General features: G+C 39.5%; 1 protein-coding gene across 1 annotated transcript in view; it reads right to left on the reverse strand.

The window, feature by feature from the left end:
• CACNB4 (calcium voltage-gated channel auxiliary subunit beta 4) overlaps positions 1–20,424 on the reverse strand; it is a 555,359-nt gene extending 534,935 nt beyond the window's left edge. Inside the window, exons 1-2 of the mRNA XM_053698302.1 lie at positions 20,362–20,424; positions 20,024–20,107 (exon numbers count right to left, since the gene is read on the reverse strand). Coding sequence (XP_053554277.1) covers positions 20,024–20,107; positions 20,362–20,424 — 147 coding nt within the window. The remainder of the gene's footprint in view (positions 1–20,023; positions 20,108–20,361) is intronic.
• Positions 20,425–21,570: the final 1,146 nt, after the last annotated feature.

Consider the following 21,570-nt stretch of genomic DNA (forward strand, 5'->3'; position numbering starts at 1 on the left):
CAGTCTCGGGAATGAAGATAGGGGGTCTGACGAGAATATAGTAATGTCGTCTGCAAAGAGTGCAATCTTGTGAATTGTGCCATGTAGGCGAATGCCATCAATTTTTTTATCTTGTCTGATTTGTTCTGCTAGTGGCTCGATTGCCAGGGCAAAGAGTAGGGGTGAGAGTGGACACCCTTGTCTGGTGCCATTAGATATTGGGAAGGGGGGTGAAGCAAAGCCTAGGCCTCTAACTACTGCTGTGGGAGTGGAATAAAGAGCCTGTATCGCTTTGATAATTTGATCTGGGAAACCAAAGATTTTAAGAGTTTCCCATAAGTAGGACCATCTAACACGGTCAAAAGCCTTCTCTGCATCTAATGAGATAACAGAGAATGGCCTATTTAGTCTGGTGGATTCGGTGCAGATGTTTAGGAGACGTCTAGTATTGTCTGGCCCCTCGCGGTGAGGGATAAATCCTACTTGGTCTAAGTTTATGAGGTTCGGGAGTAATTTAGAGATACGTGTAGCAAATAATTTAGCATAAATTTTAATGTCTAAATTAATCAGGGAGATTGGCCTGTAATTGGAGCATAAGGATGGGTCTTTTTGGGGTTTAGGAATAGTAATCACCGTTGCTTCCAAAAATTCCTGACTAAACCTGCCCTGTTCTCTAGCGTGATTAAAAAATCTTAAGAGTAGTGGGGTTAGTTCGTTTGTGTATGTTTTGTAGAAGGCTGCTGAGTAGCCATCTGGACCCGGAGTTTTAAAAGGTTTTAGATACTTTATTACGTGTTTAATTTCCTTAGAGGTGAATGGGGATGAGAGTGTTTCTTGGTCGTCAGGTGACAATGAGGGGAGATTTAAGCTGCGAAGGTAGGAGCATATTTTGTCAACAGGAGTTAGTTTGTCGCTTGCATTTTTTTCTAGGTTGTACAGGTTTGAGTAGAATTTCTCAAAACAAGTACCAATGTCTGAGGGTTTGCGGTGTGTCTGGTTCTCAAATTGGATCTGGTGAATTCTTGAGGTACTCGCTCTGTTTTTAAGTTTATTTGCTAGTAGTGTATCTGCTTTGTTACTCTTATGGTAAGTAATCTGTTTCAGCTTAAATAAGTTAGCCTGGGTGCGTTTTAGCTCTAGTTGGTTAATATGGTTTTTAATCTGTATAATTTGAGCTGTGGTATCATCTGAGGGTGTACTTCTATTTAGGAGTTCTAGTCGACGCAATTCAATATGAGATTTGGAAAGGGGTAGGCCAGATAGTTTTTTAAGATGAGCTTGTTTTTTAATTATGAGACCTCTAAAGGTGGCCTTTGCCGCCCCCCATAATGTGTCGTCTCTAACCTGATTATTGTCGTTAGTTTGGCAGTAGAAGGTTATGTCTTTTCTCAAGGTTTCCTTAAATGCAGCATCCTGTAGGATGTCATGCGGGAGGCGCCAAGAAGGCTTCACATTATGTCGCTCCGCTGAGCGGAGAGTTACTGAGACTAGGTCATGATCAGACCATGGGCATAGGGAGATGCTAGAATGCTTGACTTGGTCAAGGGTTTCTGCTGAACAAAAAACATAATCGAGTCTGGAGTATGTTTTATGAGGGAATGAGAAGTGAGTGTAGTCTCTATCTCTAGCATGAAGTGAGCGCCATACATCGAAGTAGCAAAAGTGGGTAATTATTTGTCTGAACTTTTGGGAAAGTTGAGCAGGAGGGGTAGTGTGTTTTGTCCGGGCAGTTCTTTTTCTGTCTAGTGCTGGATCCCAAGTCATGTTGAAGTCCCCCGCTAGTAAGACTCTGCCTATTTTTATCCGGTCAACTGTGTGTAGGATCCGTTTAAGGTATCTAGGCTGATGTGAGTTAGGTAGATAGATAGAAACTAAGGTATGATCAGTATGGTCTAGCTTACATGTTAGAATGAGAAATCTAGATTGGGGGTCTTTTAGGACTTGGATTGGTTCATAAGCTATTCTTTTATGGATTAAAATTGCCGTACCTCTGGCTTTTTTTGAAAAAGAGGTATATTCGAGGACAGTGTAGTCTTTAGATATTGTTTGAGGAGGATTGTCTGACGACCAATGTGTTTCCTGAAGGAATGCTACGTCAGGGTTATGGAATTTGAGTGATCTAGCCAAAAGGCTACGCTTATGTGGGGAGTTTAGGCCTCGTACATTGTGGGTTAGTATTTTAAGTGGTGGCATAGAGAGGTATGGAGAGTAGGTCAGATCTTTTAATGCTGAGAGTTAGTGTAAGTAGGGAGGATAGGGGGAGGGAAATAGGCAACAGATAGTGTGAAGAAGAGTTAGCGAAAATAGTTCGCTATGGTGGAGCCCTAGTGTGGGCTGCCTGTGGTGGGGGGCGAGAAGCTAACAGAAACAGGGGTCTTTGGAATGGACCCTGCTCCGCAGTAATCATTGTAAATTAACTTGCTATTACATATGTGCAATACTTAAATTAAGACAACAACCTTAAACAACAATCTAACACATAACTTAATTGTACTATCTAATAGTAAACTTTTCAAGCTTTAACTCAGTCTCAGTTATGATCTGTTGGAGACAGGTCAAACTCCCAGGTCAAATAAAGTCTAGGTAAGTTCCGTTAAAGGCTACCAGGCGTGTTTTTACGGTGGGTTAGTTTTAGGTTTCTTGGCTCTCTGCTCTTTAATAGTCCATTCGGGAGCCGAAGCTCTCAGCTTTGGGTGGGTTGGCTGTAATGGTGGAGGCTGTTCCTGGTGTAGGCCCCATGTGGTCAGGAGAGCCATACCCTGAGGTATGGAGTTAATTGTGTGGCTCTGGTTGTTTCTGGTGACCACTAGGTTTGTAGGGTGGCCCCACCTGTATTTAATATTGGCCTTTCTGAGAGTCAGAGTAATTTGTTGAAAGGTTTTACGGTACTGTAGGGTATGAGTTGAAAGATCAGGTAGGAGTTGAACATCCTTGAATTTTTCTGGCATAGGCGGTCTTTTGAAGGCTGCTTGCATAAGTTTGTCTTTATATATGTAGCTGTGAAAGCAGACAATTACATCTCTTGGTTTGTCGGCTGGAGTAAGTCGTGATCTTAAAGCTCTATGGGCTCTCTCCATTGTATCAGTGTGTCCATCTGGGGTGCCCACGAGTACTGCAAACAGCTCCTTTAGGTAGGGTTGGAGATGAGTATTTTCTATGGTTTCTGGAATACCCCTAAACCGGATATTATTTCTGCGAGATCTGTCTTCGATGTCTGCCATTTTAAATTCAAGTTGAGTCATCTGATCTGCTAGGGTTTCAGAGTAAGTGAGCAGGTTTGATTGATCTACTGCTAGATCATCCTGTTTCCGCTCTAGTGCTTCAACTCTTTCTCCAATCTCTGAGATTTCCTTTTTCAGTTCCGCAGAAGACCGTTGAATTTCCTGGGTGATAGAGCGCGTTTGACTGGCCAACATATGCTGTAGGGTAGCCTTAGTAATGTAATGATGTGATGGCGCTTCTGAGCGCACACTAGAATGAGATTCAGCATCGATCGACTCAGGGTCGCTCATCTCCTCGTTGGTGACAGGGTTAGATTCCTTTCCTGATTGAGTAAAGTGATCATAAACAGTCTTCTGAGTGGTAGTGGAGGGTTTCCCCTGACGTCTGGGCCCGTGGGGCATTGTATTAAGACTGTTAGGTATGCCTGTAGGTTAAAGATTAACACCAACCTTCTCTTATAGAGCGCTCTGAAAACAATCTGAAAAGTATAAAGCACCGTACAGTAAAGTTTACTAGGTCTGATATGTATTGCTAGGCTGCGGAGCAGGGGTCAATAACATTTTCTATATTTATGACATTTTGTTACAGCATCAAATAATAGGTAGTAATTGAACCCTTCAATTTCAACATATAAATGCAGGTATGTGAGTCACTGGCACCCCAGGGAGTGGTGGGATACGACTATACAGAAGGGAAAAAGGAGAAGGGAAGTGACCAGCCCAGACTGGCTGGACCGGAAAGGGAGAGGTGCCAGAGAGAATTAACAGACAGTGTAACTCAGCGGAATATTGAGCAGGGGTGGATAGGATACCCTGCTATTAAGTCCTTAAATTGTTAGTTTAGGAGTGTAGGTGAAGGTGTAGTTCTACTGGATCTGAGATTCCAGAAGGTATGTAACAGTAGGGGGAGTGCGGTGTGGAAAGATCAGGCTATGTGTAGTGAGTGTGCTTACCGCTACGTGTCAATGTATGTGTGGCTAGGGGACCGCGTCAATATATGTGTCTATGTGTATGCGCCTCGGGGGGTAAGTGTTGGTTAAACTACCTGGTAGCTTTAGGTAAGTATATATGTTAGGCTAGGGCACTAGAACCTTTAGTGAAAGACCAGTGTTTTTTAGCCTAGCTGCCAGCACTTCATATCAATGAGGAGTTGCACTAGCACTTATCATGATATACTTAAATACCTGTGGAAGAAAGATGTATGATTAAAGCAGCAATATGAAATCACACTCCACCTCAGGCTGTGAACCTGAGGACAATGAAGCTGTCGCAGCAGCTAGCATAAATAAAAAAGAGGTTAGTGTGAGAATGTCTCAATAGTAGGGGGTATGAAAAGTTTCATTCCACAGGAAGAGAACAAGGTTGTGTTAATCAACAAAGGATACTCTGCATACACTTCACTGTAAAATTTGGCTGTAGTGTCCAGTTCTCAGGGTCTAGGTTATGAGTATGTCTCAATCACTTGGGCTCCAGTTAGGAAGGTGAAGCAAGCTGAATTGACCTTTCTATTGCTGAAGTTACTTAGTTTACTGTGTATATTCTCTGCAGGGTTTGTTAATGGTCCTAGGCAGGATGGGGACAGTAATCAGTCCCAGTGAGTTGAGGCTGCTTTTCCAGCTGGGATATATCCTGTATGTGTGGCCCAAATAGCTTAAGGCCCTCTGCAAGTTCTCAGTATAGTGGGCAAAGCTGTCTGTGCTGGTGTGCAGATGTATGTTTGTGACACAAGTGTCCTGCAGCAGCGAGTGAGAGTCTGCAGTGTGAGTTACGTGTCTGCCAGCAGGCCTCCAGCCCTCGCACAGCTCTCACAGTGAGTCAGCAAGTATTGAGTAAAAGGCTTCCCAATATCTCTAAATCAGGAGCACTAAGGATCCGTGGCTAAGTTCAGAGGGGTTCAATCAGCTTGTAGTTGTTTGCCAGGGGGTCCCGCAACAGAATAGCTAGTATGTTAGGCTCAACTGTCCTTATAAACAGTGCAAGTGGTTTTTCTAAGTGTGGAGGCCAGAAATTACAGTGGCTCTTCACCTGGCTAATTGGCTGTCCACTCAGGCTTTTATATAGACAGTGGATGAGCTGCTGAGGTATTTCTAGAGGCCTTTTCAGTAATTTTGGCTTGTAATGCAGGCCTAATCGGAATCTAGTCAGAAGCAGGCGCAGTAGAAGATATAAACCACTTCTTGTACTTTCAATTCTTGTGACGCTGTTTTAAGGCAACTGATAGGGCAAACCGGCCTCCCTGCAAGCCTGGAGTCTTTACACAACTCGCTCCTACTTGGGCCTAGTTATATCCCCATAAGGCCTCTGTCTGAGTATAGCGTGAGATAGCGTGCAGGGACACCGCAGTCTATATGGGTAAGGATCTTACAGGCTGGAGTAGTTACGAGTGCCCTTCTAAGTGGCGAGTGTCTTGAGAGCTGATAAAAGTTAACTATATGTAGCTGTATTTTTTCGCGCCTTTACAGGCTCGAGTGTGGGTATGCGTGACTCTGCGTATCTGGAGGCCTTCGGCCTGCTTACCCTGGGAGCCTCCGGTTCAGATCTCGGCAGTCGGTAGATCACCAGGCTTGCAGTTTGCAGATTCTTCTCACTCCGGTAAGTGCGGCTGCTCACTCCACTTTGTATATGCTGTGTTCCCCGGCCCTCCAGATCAGCACGCCCGCTCTCTCCAAGCTCCGATCTCCGCTGCTTTATAGGGGTGTCCGCGTGGTTCAGCTGCCTGTCTCTTGTACTGCACCGTTAGGACAGCGAGTGATGCACCGGGATCAGGATGCTGACACTAAGGAGGATTCTCTGTGCTTGTTACTTCAGTCGTCGGAGCGGAGCCCCGACCCTCCGGCGACCGTCACAAGTGCCTGGCTCTGAGCTCTTGATTTTCTTTGTCCCCTATCAGCGTTTCCCGACCAAAGGGCAAAATGAACTGTCTATGTGATCTGGGGTATATAACAGTATCACTTGTGGGGAAGAATCTGGTAGCTAAGTCAACTTTTATAAAACTTGCTAATAGAACTAGGACAGAGCTCTCATGAGATGCGTCTATCCAGCTCGGCAGTTAGCTCCGCCCCCCACTTTTGTTTTTTTTATTTTTTAGATTAGGGATTTAATAGGCACTGTAAAAGTGCTGAATGCCCTTTTAAGGGAAGTAAAAGAGCTTTTAAGGGCAATGCCCATACAAATGACCCTTATGGGGCAATGGGTAGTTTAGTTTTTTTAGTGTTTTTTTTATTTGGGGGGTTTACTGTTAGGGGAGACTTAGTATTTTTTTTTAAACGTGAAAGAGCTGTTTAACTTAGGGCAATGCCCTACAAAAGGCCCTTTTAAGGACTATTGGTAGTTTAGATTAGGGGGTATTTTTATTTTGGGGAGGGCTTTTTTATTTTCATAGGGATTATGTTTAACTTTATTTTTGATAATTTTGTTTATTATTTTCTGTAATTTTAAAGTTTTTTATTTTTTGTAATTTTAGATTATTTTTTTGTAATTTAATGTTAGGTTTTATTTAAGTGTAATTTAGTATTGGGGTTAATTTAGGGGGTGTTAGGTTAGGGGCTTAGTAATTAAATTAGTTATTTGCGTTGTGGGGGGATTGGCAGCATAGGGGTTAATATATTAATTAGGTTTATTGCGATGTGGGGGTTTGGCGGTTTAGGGGTTAATAGGTTAATTAGGTTTATTGCGATGTAGGGAGTTGGCGGTTAAAGAGTTAATAGGTTAAATAGGTTTATTGCGATGTGGGGGTTTGGCAGTTTAGGGGTTAATACTTTATGTTATTTGCGGATTAGGTGTTAATTACTTTATTGTTTTGCGATGTGGGAGTTGGCGGTTTAGGTGTTTGTTAATACTTCATGCGGGAGGTTAGTTTTTTTTGTTACACTTCGTGCGGGCGGTTATGTGTTCTTTTTATTTCTTGTGGGCGGTTACGTGTTTTTACATTATTTCATGCAGGCGGTTGCGTGTTTTTTTTTTTAAGGCTTCGGGTTTGCCTACGCTGCATCTAGGTGGATTATTTCGGCTGCGCATGCAGCCAACATTCTTTTGGCTGCCTCGCGCAGCCAACATTCCTTTGAGGATGCGTGCGCAAATGGCGACGAATGTGTTACAAATGCGAATATAGTATAGATTAGAAACTGTATTTAAATAGACAGTTTCCATAGACAAATCAGTGTTCTAATGCATTATGGGTAGGCAGCACAATTGCTATACCCACTGGAATCTAACACATAAAGAGATCTGAAAGTGATTGTTAATACTTTGTGCAGGAGGTTAGTTTTTTTTTTGTTATACTTCGTGCAGGCGGTTACGTGTTAATTTTTTATTTCTTGTGGGCGGTTATGTGTTTTTACGTTATTTCATGCAGGCGGTTGCGTGTCTTTTTTTAAGGCTTCAGGTTTGCCTACGCTGCATCTAGGTGGATTATTTTGGCTGCGCGTGCAGCCAACATTCTTTTGGCTGCCTTGCGCAGCCAACATTCCTTTGAGGATGCGTGGGCAACTGGCGACGAATGTGTTACAAACGCGATTATAGTATAGATTAGAAACTGTATTTAAATAGACAGTTCGCATAGAGAAATCAGTGTTCTAATGCATTATGGGTAGGCAGCACAATTTCTATACCCACTGGAATCTCTAACACATAAAGAGATCTGAAAGTGATCTGGTACTAGTTGCTGCCATCTTTCCTGGAAGATATTAATTGTCATATGCTCAGTTGATTCTCCTCTTTCAAATTAGAGGACATATTCCGGTGTAAGTTGTACAGAGGCTAGTTTAAGAGCTCTTTTACTGTCTGTCTAATTGTCACAACAATACTGTTTCCCTATCCCTTCCACCAGTGAAAATTTAAAATTTTAGAAAAGCAAATTTAAGACTGAGAGCAGTTTATCTTGCTATGCTATGGACTCTGGATGAGAGGGAGAGAAATCTACATTACAATATAAGGTCTAAGAGAAAACCCAAAGATGGTGATTGATTTACCTGCAGGCCGGTGAGTTTTTGATCATTGGGAACTTACTCTGAATATTCTACTTCAGTTTTTCCACCTATTTCCCAGATCCGGCACCTTTGTCTATTTGCCACTGTCCCAATGTCATGTTTGTCATTTTCCCTCACTAGTAACTATCTCATTACTATTACTTTCCCCCCAATTTGCTATCCCAATGCACCCTTATTTTATCCCAATCTCTCATCATTCAACATTATTTTCTTACTTAGTGTCATTATGTATATCAAGTCCCTTGGAAAACTCCCAAAATGGATTGGATAAAGCATGAAATTTGAAGCAACTTTCCATTTTACTTCTATTATCAATTTTGCTTAGTTCCGTTGGTATCCTTTGTTAAAGAATAATCCTAGGTGAACTCACGAGCGTGCACGCGTCTTAAGCATCTGGCAGCAGTGTTTGCAACAATGTGTATAGCAATGTTATACATAGCTACAAACACTGCTCCAGAGACTGCAAAAAGAAACGTGCACACTCCAAAGCTACTGAAAGCATCCCTAGCTTTACTCTTCAGGAAAAGAATCAGAGAACAAAGCAAATCTAATAATAGAAATAAATTGGAATGTTGTTTAAATTAGCCTGCTTTATCTAAATTGTGACTTTACTATCCCTTTAGCCTATAATATATTCAAACCAGCATATTATTCCCTAGCCCTGTATTATTCAATCTCTCCTCTAATTTTCTCTTGTAATGTATCCTGTTGTTTGAGCACTGCTTCCCTTTGACTGATAATGAGTATATCCAAGTACTATATGGCATAGTATCCTTATTCAGGCAATATCATTGCATGCCACCTTATGTTACACTTTCTTCTGCCTAAACCTCTTTCTAATTCCATGACTCAATAACACACATATTGTTGCCAGCAATGCCAACAGAATTCCTAACACTGCCAGATTACTAAGCATTTGGGGAGCCCAAGACATAGCAAATTAAGTCCAAATTGATAAAGTTAAGCCTGGATATGATGGCTGTCAGCATATATTCAATGTGATGCTTATTTAGTGCACCTTTAATTTTATGAGTTATAAAATGTCTGTAGCTCTTGTGCTTGTCAGACAGAAGTGGATTCCACTAGTTTAGAATTGTCATTATAGATATCAAGAAAACTCCCGAAATGTGGTTGGGTGTATTTATATGTTTTAGATTTTCAATATAATCATAATCACTACAATTAATAAAAAGATGAGACATATTTTAGCACCAAAGGGATGTTTTACAGGATAGCACAAATTATGATCATTTACTTTGAACATTTATGGTGGCTTATTGCAAGATCAATAACGTGAAAAAATGATTTGGGTTATAGTCACATGACATATTGCACAAGATACTGATAAGAGTCTCACTTCAAATACATTATTCTTGCTACTTTGGGAAGGACTTATTTGAGCTCGGTATAGAGAGTGGTTAAGCAGTACAGTAATATACTATTATTTGTCATTGCTATCTGTTTCATTGTGGGCACATCATGAAGAATTTTGGTCTACAAAGTGAATTGCTGCAGCTAGAGCAGTCATTCTGTATTGCATTGTAAAAGGGGTACAAAAGTATTTGGTTAAAAGGACATAAGTTACTATACATGGTGAAAAATGTTACATAAAAGGGACATAAAGGAGTGATAATAAAATGCTGTAAGGCACATTTTCATTTGCACTATTGCTTGCAGAGGACTCTGCAAAGGAGTTAAACGCATGGTTAAAGCTAGCTTCAGATCAGCAATGCGCTACTGGTCGCGAGCTGAACACATCTGGTGATTGACTCAGCAGTCGTGTGTCATGTTCAGCTCTAGGCCAGAAGTGCATTGTCAGTCCAGAGCTGATCTTTGTAGGGCTAAAACACTATTATTTATTATTAGTATCTGTATTATTTTTATTACATTTATTTTCAATGCTCCAACAGATTATGCAGCACCATGCAGGTGTTATAATAAAGACAACCAGGAACACAAGTATTCCAGACCCTTGTTTCCTAGAAAGATTAAGTAGTAGCTGGAAACAGATCATAAATCCTTTGCAAGCAATAGTACAATGATAATATAATGTAGTGCATAAGAGCTTTGCATTATTACATTACACATATATAGGTAAACATGCACATATATATTTGTATGATATGCACCCTTAACAAAAATAATAGTATAGAGCTGTGTGTAAATAAATATATATATATATATATATATATATATATATAAACACTATATGTAAAGTGGTAGGAAAACCTCACTATAGTTATAGGGTGGTTGGGGTGGCTCCCGCATATATTAAGGGGGTCAGTGTCCTTATTTAAGTTTTATATCCCTTTAAAGGGACACTGAACCCAATTTTTTTATTTCATGATTCAGATAGAGCTATTTTAAGCAACTTTCTAATTTACTCCTATTATCAATTTTTTTTTTCGTTTTCGTGCTATCTTTATTTTAAAAAGAAGGCATATAAGCTTTTTTTGGGATTAGACCTCTGGACAGCACTTTTTTATTGGTGGATGAATTTATCCACCAATCAGCAAGAACAACCCAGGTTGTTCACCAAAAACGGGCCGGCATCTAAACTTACATTTTTGCGTTTGAAATAAAGATACCAAGAGAATGAAGAAAATTTAATAATAGGAGTAAATTAGAAAGTTGCTTAAAATTGCATGCTCTATCTGAATCATGAAAGAAAAAATTTGGGCTCAGTGTCCCTTTAAGTTTTCTCTTAAATGTGAAAAAGCAAGGAAATTACGCTTTCAGTACTTGCACAATGGAAATTCTAATCTTAAACTCTGCACTTCCCTTCTCAATAATTTGAAGTAATAGCTGTGAAACAAAAAGGTCCTTGGTAATTAGAAGCAGTCTTTTTCTAACGTTGAGTCTACGCAGCTTATTGGGTGAGGGGTTGTGTTTAAAGGGACATGAAAACCACATTTTTTTCTTTCATGATTGAGATATAGAATACAATTTTTTTTAAAGTTTCCAATTTACTTCTATTATCAAATTTGCGTAGTTCTCATGTTATTCTTTGTTGAAGAGATACCTAGGTAGGTAGCGTACACATTTCTGGAGCCCTACATGACAGGAAATAGTGCTGCCATCTAGTGGTCTTGCTAATGTATCATATTGTTGCAAAACTGCTGCCATATTGTGCTGCAGACACGTGCACAGACCTGAACTTACCTTCCTGCTTTTCAACAAAGGATAAAAAGAAAACAAATAAAACTTGATAGTAGAAGTAAATTGGAAAGTTGTTTAAAATTGTGTGCTCTATCTGAATCTTGAAAGAAAAAATGTGGGTATTATGTCCCTTTAAGATTTGAATTTCCTTCAAGCAAGCACTGAAATTTATAAATGCTCCTGCATTTTGTTTTTTGCATTTCAGTGAGTACTTAAAGGGGCATGAAACCCAAAATGTTTCTTTCATGATTCACATAGATCATACAATTTTTTAATTTGCTTCATTCTTCTTGGTATCCATTGTTGAAAGAGCAGTAATGCGCTACTGAGTGCTAGCTAAAAGCCAATGACAAGAGGCATATACATACAGTCACCAATCAGCCGCTTCTGAGCCTACATAGGTATACTTTTCACAAAAGGATACAAAAAGAACAAAACAAATAAGATGATAAAAATACACTCTAAAATTATTTAAAATTAGGGTTTTATGTCCCTTTAAAAACTGGCATTCATTTGGCCATTAAACAGAACATCAGATTTGACTACAGCACATAAAGATCATTCCATCTAAAATGTTTAATAGATAAAACTGCCAACAGTTTTTTCTTTGATTTCCAATTTACAGGACATTAAAATCAGAATAAAAAAAACAACCTGCATTTCCTCTCCTAACCAGACTAAATTACAGACTTTAAAATTGTATATTGCGGAAATATATTAAATAATAAACTTGATCCCACATCTTTTAAAATTAGTTTTGCCTAAATTAGCCAAGAAATTTCCCACAAATTGTATTTATATTCAGAATTTTCAGTCTACTGTCCCAAATTATACATTTTACTTTATTTAAATTAAATGTCTTAAGAAAGGAAAAAAAAAGGAAAAGGTGAAATAAAATGTAATTTATTTTCCCTGAATTTCTTTCACACTGCTATTCTTGTGACCTAGGTGCAATTGTCGAAATATTTAATTATCATTCTTCCTTAGAGATGTTTTTATGTGCTAAAAATACACCTGCTGCAATGATATCACTGAGGATGAGGGGCATCTAATAAGCTATATTTATCCTTGTGAAAGAAAAGCAAAGTGCACCTTAGTCAGAAACGGCAAGGACATTAAACTTTACAAAACACCTTCTTACTCTCTACCCTGACAAGCTAATAATTCTCATGTTCCAAATCATTTGGTTTAGTGATTGGTTTCACCAGTTAAAGATCTGGGGCTGGGGGGAACTTCCGGGAGGCGGCCATGACAGGTCGCATGAATTACAGCTCCTACAACTTCTGCCACAAATCCATGCAAAACTCAAGCATATCCACCTTATTATCTACACATTGTGAACAGGATCTTAAAGTACAGCTAGCTCTACATGGATATACTATTTTTCTCAGATTTGAGGCAATATCTAGTGCTCCGGAACAGTTCATAGGTTGCGGCCTACCATTTATACCCCCCGGCAGGATGCTAGCCAGCCCTGTCGTTAGGAAGCAGTAATAGCCCGCAAGGTACTGCATGTACTACCCTGACCAAGACACACGCTATTTGGGAAAAAGTGCCATTAACCTCCTTACTACCTACTCGCTTCAGACGTTTAACCACCATGGAGATTCCCTTAACTTTCTGGGAGGACCTGCGCTGCTTACTCGCTTCACACCACGCTGCTTTGGCAGATACTCTATATGCAGCGGGCAGCGGTAAAGAAATTAGCCTAACACAGTCACCCATATCGCTTGGACATTCTGACCTGGAGGGGGAGGGCGGTACTGCCCAGGGGCCCCGGCGTCCGCTCCTTGCCCTGCCAGTGACAGGAGGAGACCGAGAGCTCGGATCTACAGATAGGACGGTGCGGCTTGGTTTAGAGATAGAGGAGGTGACAGCCGCTCAAGATATCAATAGTCAGCTTAAGACCAGCATGGTTACCCGCGAGGAGCCCAGCTCTGAAGTGCCGCTGCACAAAGGGGATGTAGGACGCAGCATTTGTTTTAAGTCTGCGTACATCTGTGATGACCGCGGTTATTCCCTTGAGTGTCCCCATGTCACGGTGCCGACATCATGTTTACACACGCAGGATCTAACGCAACCGCATCCAGCTATGTCAGAGACTCTCTTGATTCAACATGACACCTTGACACAGATGTTGTGGGATCCGGGGGGCTAGTCCACCCTCTATACCTGGTCCATTATGTAGGACATTGGCGATGGCACATATTGTCTATGAGCACAAGATCTACATGATGCACATATTTGCGCTTACTATCGAAAGGGAATATGACTCCTTTATCTCTCCAGGGGGACTCCAGTAATATGCCCTTAGGGGCAAGAAAGGGACTTTTCTGGACGCTGTCATGTGAAGCTGAGGGCTCATTATGGGTTCCTTCTATGTCGCTAATAGACACAATAGTAGGTTAATACTTGTACTGCCTAGTCTATAAGTTTACAGACTGCCTAAAGCTTAGATAACAGTATAATGTCAGTATACAATCCTAGTATGGGTTACAAATCATTTGGGCTCTCTATTTTTACTGTAATGCTCTATTCATAAGACATGTTTATGCAGTGCAGGGGTAGACAATGTTTTTCAGTTATTACAACATATCTCATTTTGATGCTGCCCTTACAGGAAGATTAACTGGAAATTGAAGGCCAATAGTATTTACATAGATTCATCTATGCCTGAGAGTGTTATAAACTACCCTATAGGTTGAACGCCATAGAGTTAGGCGCAGGCTGGTCCTGCTTTAGCACCACTACCCACAATATATTCTTCCTATATTGTCAGGCGAGCTGCCTGGTTTTGGGGGGGATCAGGTTTTGCAAGCCTCACAAGTTTTACACTTTCTGGTACGTATCTTCTGATATATGTATATATTAACCCTTATCATAATATAGACTGTAAGAGCCTTGACTGTATGCCGGTCTAGCCATTAGGACAGTGGTTGTAATCTCATTAATGCTCCTCACTGTTATGTTTCTGCTAGCTACCTTAGGTAGATTTATGCGCTAACTTAGACTATTATCCACCTATACCTGAGCAGCCCTTTATGGTATTTTATTGCTGCCCGCTAATTCTTTCAGCCCAGTGTTTTAGTTTTAATCTTGAGTTATAGCTTCCATATTGTAGTTTCTGCCTAACGTCCATATAGTCTTTTTCCCCCTGAGAGCAAGAGTACACCCTATCTGGCACAATATATCTACAACACTAGTCTTATATACCTTCCCTGAGGATCTTTATTATATTATGAACCTCACTCTCTCTAATTCACAATCGTAGGAAGTCCCCTGAACAAACCTTTAACCTAGCAGAAGCGAGGCTTGCACTAACACCTATCTCTTAATTGCCATGAAGAAGGGGGGTCAAACTAGTTTGTGTCTTCCCTAATCATTCTAGATATCAATACCTTTTAATACACCTTTGATAATAATGTTGCACCCAAGGAATAATACTATAAAACCTGAGGTTCATTTGAGACCCATGAGTGGTCTCCTTAATATCATTGTGCCTTCTACTGTTTTATTTTGCATGTTGCGAGGTCCAAAAGTGGCCTCTGTTGTGGTGGAGAAGGCCCATCACTTTTTTTGACATTCTTTCTATGTTATATGCCTGAATTTATTTCTGTATACCTTGCTTGTATGTCATTTTTTAAAACCTCAATAAAAAAAAAAAAAAAATAAAAAAAAAAAAAAAAGATCTGGGGCTGATGTCAGAACACATGGAGTTGCTGTAGAAATATATTTGTATTTTCAATGTCAAATACATTTACCGAGAAGCAACAAAGCTGAAAGTGAACAAAATTAACCCTATTATAGCAAATGGAATGCTCCATGATTATCTCAGATCAATGTGGTTAACCTGCTTGTTGCTGGAAATGCCTTGCTGACATACACACACACACACATATATATATATATATATATATATATATATAATTTATTATTATTTATTTATAAAGCGCCAACAGATTCCGCAGCGCTGTCCATGGGTACAAAGATAAAAGTACAGTACAATACAAAATTAAAGACACCAGACAAAGTTTAACAAACAAATACAGGGGGAATTGAGGGCCCTGTTCCAGTGGGAACTTACAATCTAGATGGGTAGGAGGGTGAGAAACAGGAGGTGGGGACTGCAACGGTGGGAATGATGTTGGTGTGGAGTTAGATAGGGCAGCTATTAGGCAAGTGGAATTCATTTGTTACTGATTGGGAGATAGGCTTCTCTGAACAAAAAGGTCTTTAGGGAGCGTTTAAAGGAGAAAAGGTTAGGGGAACGTCTGACAGCTCGAGGAAGTGCGTTCCAGAGGGTTGGTGCCACATGAGAAAAGGCCTGTAGTGTAGCATGGGAGGAGGTGATGGTAGAAGATGCAATGATCAGGTCATTCTTGGATCTTAGGGGTGGATTGGAGTATATTTGTTGATGAGTGAGGACAGGTAGGGGGGGCTGCATTGGTAAGGGCTTTGTAGGTCAGGGTGAGAATTTTGAATGTAAGTCTGCTGTGAATGGGGAGCCAGTGAAGGGACTCGCAGGGAGGTGCAGCAGATACAGAGCGTCGGGAGAGGTGGATTAGCCTAGCAGAGGTCTTTAGAATGGATTGAAGAGGAGAGAGGTGGGAGAGAGGGAGTCCAGTTAGTAGGTTATTACAGTAGTCAAGCCAGGAAATTACCAGGGAGTGGATTAGCTGTTTAGTAGTTTTAGCACTCAGAAACGGACAAATTTTGGAAATACTGCATAGATGGTTGCGACAGGATAAAGAGAGCAATTGGATATAGGGTTGGAAGGACAGATTGGAGTCAAGTGTAAGTCCTAGGCAGCAGACTTGGGGTGATGGGTAGATAGTGATGTCACCAACAGTGATTGAAAAGTTAGAAACCAGGGTAGAATTAGAGGGGGAGTTTAGAAGGTGCTCAGTCTTGGATATGTTGATTTTTAGTTGGTGAGAGGCCATCCAAGAAGAAATGCCAGATAAGCAGACACTGATGTGAGAAAGGACAGAAGGAGAGAGTGAAGGGGTGAATAGGTAGATCAGAGTATCATCAGCATAGAGGTGATAGTTGAAGCCATAGCTACTGATAAGTTTACCTAGTGAGGAAGTATAAATAGAGAAGAGTAGAGGACCCAGAACAGAGCCTTAAGGGTACTCCAACAGACAGAGGCAATGGAGAGAAGGAGTTGCCAGCAAAGGAGACAGAAAAGGACCTATTAGAGAGATAAGAGTGCATCCAGGAGAGGGCAGTATCAGAGAGTCCAAGGGAGCTAAGAGTCCATAGGAAAAGGGGATGGTCAACGGTATCAAAGGCAGCAGATAGGTCAAGTTAGATAAGTATTGAGTAGTGGCCGTTGTTTTTACTAGATAGAAGATCGTTAGTAACCTTGGTGAGGGCATTCTCAGTTGAGTGTTGGGGATGGAAGCCAGATTGCAAGGGGTCAAGCAATGAGTTGGAGGACAAGAAGTGGCTTAGGCGATCGAAAACTAGTTTTTCCAGGACTTTTGAAGCTAGCGGAAGCAGTGATATGGGATGGTAGTTTGCAGGAGAATTGGGGTTGAGGGAGGGTTTTTTGAGGATGGGAGTGACCTTTGCATGTTTGAAGGAAGATGGGAATGAACCGGTAGTAAGGGATAGGTTGAATATGTGAGTAAGAGCTGGAGTGAGGGTAGAAGACATAGAAGGTATTAGATGTGAAGGGATAGTGTCAAGTGGGCAGGTAGTGAGGTGTGAGGAAGACAATAGGGAACTCACTTCATTCTCAGTGGTTGGGGGGAATGTGCTGAGAGTGGGGGAGGGGGTGACCGGGGGCGGAGATGTAAATTTGAGGTCTTGTGTTGGGATATTACTTCGGATGGTTTTTTGTTGAAAAAGTAGTCTGCCAGGTCTTGAGCACTAAAGGCAGATGAAGGGGGTGGTGCAGGTGGATAGAGGAGAGAGTTGAAAATGGAGAAGAGATGTTTAAGGTTTGAGGAGTGAATATATATAAGAGAAGATAAGTAGGTTTGCTTGGCTAAGTGAAGGGCAGAGGAGTAAGAATAAAGAATGAACTTATAGTGGAGGAAATCTGGTTCATCTCACTACTTCACGATATACTCTGTAGATAACATGTATAAAACATTTCAGGAAAATAAAATCCATATAAATGCTGAATAGAGAAATAAATGTAAAAGTGAAATGCAAATGTTTTAAAATAAAAAAAAGTGCAAATATCAAATTTCAATATGGTCTAAGAAATCAACACAGAATTACCTAGCTTTATTCATATTGTAATTAACATTACTCTGCACATATAACAAACAAAATTACCTGTGATTTTTTTTTTTTTACATTTTGCCATGTTCTCTTTTGTTTATTTATATTTTTAATAGACCAAAACAAAAAGTGGTAAACATATAAGTGCTACATTATTTACAAAGTAAAAAATACTGCATGGCATTACACATATATGTAGATGCTGCAAGGGTAATATGGTATTTATTTTATGGTTTAAAGGGAGGAAGGGTATAATGGCTACTCATGCTGTAAGTAATGGAACACACTGCCGTAGATAATGATAACTATTGTATTAATGTGTGCATTAAAACATTTAATCTAAGAAATAATGGAAGCCATTTCAAAAAAAATTCTGCCTCTGTACTTTGGCGCTAGAGACAGTGGTAAAATCACATATCTTATGGCTAAATCCAGATATAAACTAGCAGTAAATTTACTACTGGAATGCCTAGTCTGCAGAGTAAATCTCTGCCCAGTGTGTTGTGTATGCATTAAATAGAGTTAACAACTGTTTTAGAACCAGGAAGCCTGCAAAAGGAAATGGTTGTCTGTCTCGCAGATAAAGTAGCATTTGTCTTAATTGCTCCCAATAATAGTTGATTGACAAAATATGGTAAGAAAGCAAATCATTTATAGTAACCTAATTCTGCAAATAGCAGTTCAAACATCTACACATCTACAAATTTACATCTTAAATTGCACATTAAAAGGATCAAAACAAAGCTCACAATGTTCCATAATCTCTGACCTTGAAATATATATATATATATACTGTATATGCACACACACAAATGTATTGGTGAAACAGCAAGCTAATCATTTCTATATTGGTTTGTTATAGTATACTTTTAAAGGGACATGGCACCTATTTTTCGTCTTCATGTTTGAAATAGAGCATATTAATTTAACCCCTTCATGTCTGAAGCAAATGTTAAACTTCGTTCCGATGTAAACATTTGCTTCAAAAATAAAATCACGCGATCACAACGTATTAAATCATGGGGGACTGCCTACGATGCAAGGCATAAATCCTAGTCCGATTCCTGCTTTCATCAAAGGGGGAGGCTGCAGGATGCCGTATAAGGTAGGACGTTCCATGCAGTTCTAACGGTGTTTAAGCCCAGCACTGTTAGGGAGGCATGGAACATCCTAACTGTGTGAAGTGGTTAAACAACTTTCCAATTTACTTATTTTATCAAATGCTCTTCATTCTCTTGGTATCCCTAGTTCAATACATGGAGTTTGCTGAAAATATGGGGTGAGCCAATGACAAGAGGCATATTTATACAGCCATCAATAAGCAGCTGTTTATAAACATTCTTAGGTATGCTTTTTAACAAAGGATCTCAAGAGAACAAAGTAAATTAGATAATAGTAAATTGGAAATGTGTTCAAAATTGCATACGCTATCTGAATCTTGAAAGATTAATTTTTACATTACTGTCCCTTTAAAAATTAGTAATCTATAGTAATAACCAAATAAAGTTACATACTGCACACTCCACTTTTATGAATGCATTTATTCAAAGTTAGTGACTTAAAATACAAAAGTGTGTAGTTTGTATCTACTGTAATTAATATAGAAGAATATTTTTCTGACTCTTTTACAGTTTGCATTTTTATTGTTGAATTGTTTTGTCTGTGTGTTGAATAAAATAAAATGTAACCAAAATGTTACAGTGTCACAGCTTACAGAGAGCTATTCAGTCTTAGAAGCTAAGATTTTCTTTCCACAGTTGAAATATAAATCCAACAAGAACTGATTAACTTTGTTGCCACTACACATCTGTGCAAAAAATACATTCATAAATAAAATTAACTGGATTTGTGCTCCAATTTATTTTTAAAAAATAGAATCAATACCAACTAATAAACAGTAACTGCACATATCCAGCCTCAATCTAGAAAAAGCAAACATTGTAACATTGTTGAAAATACATAACATAAAGTGTATCACAAGTGTATACAAATAATAACATTCCTGACTGTATTTTTAATCACTATCATGCTTTGTATTATTTTATTTTAGCTGCATGCATTTCATTATTCAATCAAACATAAGCAATTCATTTGACAGTGTCCTTGAACAAGTGTTCCACTTCCATAAATGTTACCGTTATTAATGTTCTCTATTAAAAAGCTTTTGACACTGTTCAACCCCGGCACTATCAGAGAGAGCAATAGGATGTTCACAGATGTGAAATAAATGTATTTTCCAGTCCACAATGCACATTCTGTTACATTTATTATATGATCATTTCAAGCAATTGTATTTACTCATTAAAAAGTAGAAATGTAAAGAGATTGTGCTGTAATAAAATGCAGAGCTGCCTGTTTTCTATCAAATAGATATGCTCCCTGACAAAAACGCTTGCAAAGCACTGGCAACTAAACGGTTAAAGTCACCTTTCTTCCTACCTGTCTCAGGATGAAGCTGGTGGAAGTTGTGCTTCCGTCTGATCTCTTCAACCTACTTCTTCTGGAGGTTGTCCCCCTGGAGACCTGGCTCAACAACAAAATGGTTATAGTCAGCCAAGCTCTAGAAATACACTTGAATTCAGAATAATATTATATATATATATATATATGTCCCATTAACTTAAATAGATACATTAAAAACACTCCTGACCTGAACACATAATGAATATAATGATATATCTTACTAAATAGATATCTATAATAAATACATGAAATAAGGCGATGAAGTAGTGAATTGGTACCCAGCTCACAGTATATGTTCAAATGTGGGATCTTACCTGGAAGATAGGTGTGTGCAGTGCTTCTGAGATCCCGTTCTTGGGGTATGAGTTCCTGGACATGACTATGTGAGCATCTCCCCTTATTTGAGGTGAAGGGGATATATAGGCACGGCAGCAAGTGACTGTCACCCTCCCTCTAGCTCCTCATCACCAGCATCTTCTCCAGCAACAGCATCATCAAACGAACCAAAAGCAGCATCACAGAGCAGGAACTGGATGATTTGTCTGTGTTACTCGCTTTTCAGCAAAGTCTGTTCAACCCATCCCTAGATTCTTGTTCCTTAAAGTCACACCGTCTCACATGAAGTACCTTAGCACATCAGGGACAAGGTACTGGCAGATAGTGACCTACTGTAGCTTTCAAGGTCTTCCAGGAATGGAGTACTGGACTGGCAGTCTTAAAATGTGGGTTAAAAACTGAATTCTGATAGGCTGCTGATTCTCCAAGGACCTGCCTTAACTACAGAGCTGTCGATTAACCTTTGCAGACCCGGAGAAGAATTCATCACAGAAAGAATTATTAGTTGTTTTGAAATTCATGTACTCAGTTCTCTTCATTTATCTTACAGACAGATTTCACAGGTTAATATTGTGATTTATGATGAGCACTGTCTTTGTGCTTTGATGAGTATTTCTGCTAACTACTGACAGAAGTCATTTTAGCACTTAATGCACAACAACAACAAACCTGGTAAGTGGTTATGCTTTTTTATTGCAGAATATATTAATGGTCATTTTCTACAGCTGGAATATATCCAGCAGATAATATGATTTAATACAAATTCTTTTTAACTTAAGTCATTATTAAAAGTGGCCAAAAGTATACTTGGTTTTTTTTACTTATTTTTTTCAAGGTCATATATTGCCTTAAACATTGAACTTTTTAAACTGAGTTTAGATAATGTAAGACTAGAGTATTTTTATTTCTATGTTGGTCTTCACCTACACAATTTCTGCTCTGTTGGCAAACTCAGAGGTAGTTCAGGCGGCAGTTGATATTTATTTTTTCCAAAACATCTTTTACCTAAATGCTGTTTTAAAGGTTGTGCTGTATTCCCACTGGGGAAAATGTGATTTTTAGTTTTGAATTATTAGGATGCCATTATGAACCGCAATACATTAGCAGAGGTTTATAATAGTGCTTTGCAGAACTTGATTATCTTAATAAGGGTCCAGGGAAATAATAGAAACAAGAGTTTGACAAGA

This window comes from Bombina bombina, chromosome 1 (genome assembly GCF_027579735.1).
Source record: "Bombina bombina isolate aBomBom1 chromosome 1, aBomBom1.pri, whole genome shotgun sequence".
NCBI lineage: Eukaryota > Metazoa > Chordata > Amphibia > Anura > Bombinatoridae > Bombina > Bombina bombina.